The 1656-nt window shown below is 44.1% G+C and overlaps 1 protein-coding gene across 1 annotated transcript in view; it reads right to left on the minus strand.

Annotated features, from left to right (window-relative positions):
* The window catches only part of EMH_0045310 (uncharacterized protein), a gene marked incomplete at both ends in the record, with an annotated part of 5120 nt that overhangs the window by 1836 nt on the left and 1628 nt on the right, over nucleotides 1-1656 (minus strand). Inside the window, one exon of the mRNA XM_013496053.1 lies at nucleotides 718-1654. Coding sequence (XP_013351507.1) covers nucleotides 718-1654 — 937 coding nt within the window. The remainder of the gene's footprint in view (nucleotides 1-717; nucleotides 1655-1656) is intronic.

Here is a 1656-nt window from a genome sequence, read left to right on the forward strand (position 1 = left end):
GCTGCGGTGCAGCAGAAACAGAAACAAAAGCAGATGAAACATTGGAGTTTATAAATAAATAAATAAACAAATAAATATATTTATTTATTTATTTATTTATTTATATTTATATATATAATATTTCTATTAAGCTGCATGCAGTGGAATTAGCGTCTGCTTTCCCTCTTTCGGGGTGTATGTACACCCGGTGATGAAGCTGCATGCAATAGATATCTGTTTTCTTTTTTTCTGTATATACACCCGAGAATTCAACTGCATGCAATGAAACTTTTCTCTGCTTTCTCTTTTTTATCCAAATACAAAACGTAAAATATCGTTTTATAAGAAAAGGCAAATGAAGTACTCTCGGGTGTATGTACACCTAAACTTGCAGCATGCAGAAACATGAATCAACACGCACCCAAACCCATACACAAACATACATACATGTATATACATATAAATTAATACATATATACACGAAAATAAATTTATATTTACATAAATATAAATATTTATAAATATAAATAAATAAATAAATATATAAATATAAATATATTTCTCTCTCTCAACCGAAGACTGAGTGCATCATAGTTTTGGATAGATTTCTGTGTGTTTTCCACGAGGTGTATCGATTGGTTTGTTTCCATAGATAATAAAAATCGACAATTTCGTTTGCAGTTTTCGTTTTTATTAATCTTTTTAATAAATTAAAGTTTTTTCCGTATTTACATATACCGGCCTCAAACAAAGCAACTTCTTTGGGTCCCCACAGATCGAGTACATGTTGCTGCCTCAGGGGCGAGGTCAGTAGCTCAATAGGTGTTAGTTTAACTCTTGTATTATGATGGTGTTGCTGCTGTTGCTGTATGTTGCTGCTGCTGCTGCTGCTGCTGCTGTTGTTGCTGCTGCTGCTGCTGCTACGACGCTGCTGGATAGAAGATCCACATACACTCGAAATCTCGTGCTGCTGCTGCTGCTGCTGAACATCTCCTTTGCTGCTGCTGCTGCTGCTGCTACGTTGTGAGCACACTCCTCCTACTCCCCCCCCAAGCCCTGCTGCTCCTCCAGCAGCAGCAGCAGCAGCTGCTGCTGCTGCTGCTGCTGCTGCTCTCTCACGCTGCGTATTGTTACATACAATCAACCTATGCATCACCGACCCCACCTCGCTGTCTTCATCTCTGAATGTTTCTGCTGCGCTGCTGCTGCTGCTGGCAGCTACCATATGCTGCCCCCCTGCACCCCGAATAGCCTCGATTTCTCCCCCCCTGCTGCTGCTGCTGCTGCTGCTGCTGCTGCTGCTGCTGCTGCTGCTGCGGCCCCCCCAGAAACCGAAATACATCTGCTCACACAGCTGCAGGTACTTCTCTACTCCCTTTATTCTTCTCTGGCTAACTAAACAACGACGGCGAGTCAATGGGTCTAGAGGAACAGCAGCACCACGAGTTGCTGCTGCTGCTGTTGCTGCTGCTGCTGCTGCTGCTGCATGCGCTGGATGAGCAGCAGATGCAATCGTTTCTCCTTCAAAAGAAGAAGTAACAGACAAAGAAGAACCCAACGCACCACCACCTGCTGCTGCTGCTGCTGCTGCTGCTGCTGCAGGCATAGAATCAGCAGCTGGGCGCTGCCGCAGGCGAGCGGAGAATCGGCCTCCTGCTTCTGCTGCTGCTGCTGCTG

This window comes from Eimeria mitis, genomic scaffold (genome assembly GCF_000499745.2).
Source record: "Eimeria mitis Houghton genomic scaffold, Emh_scaff1889, whole genome shotgun sequence".
Taxonomy (NCBI): domain Eukaryota; phylum Apicomplexa; class Conoidasida; order Eucoccidiorida; family Eimeriidae; genus Eimeria; species Eimeria mitis.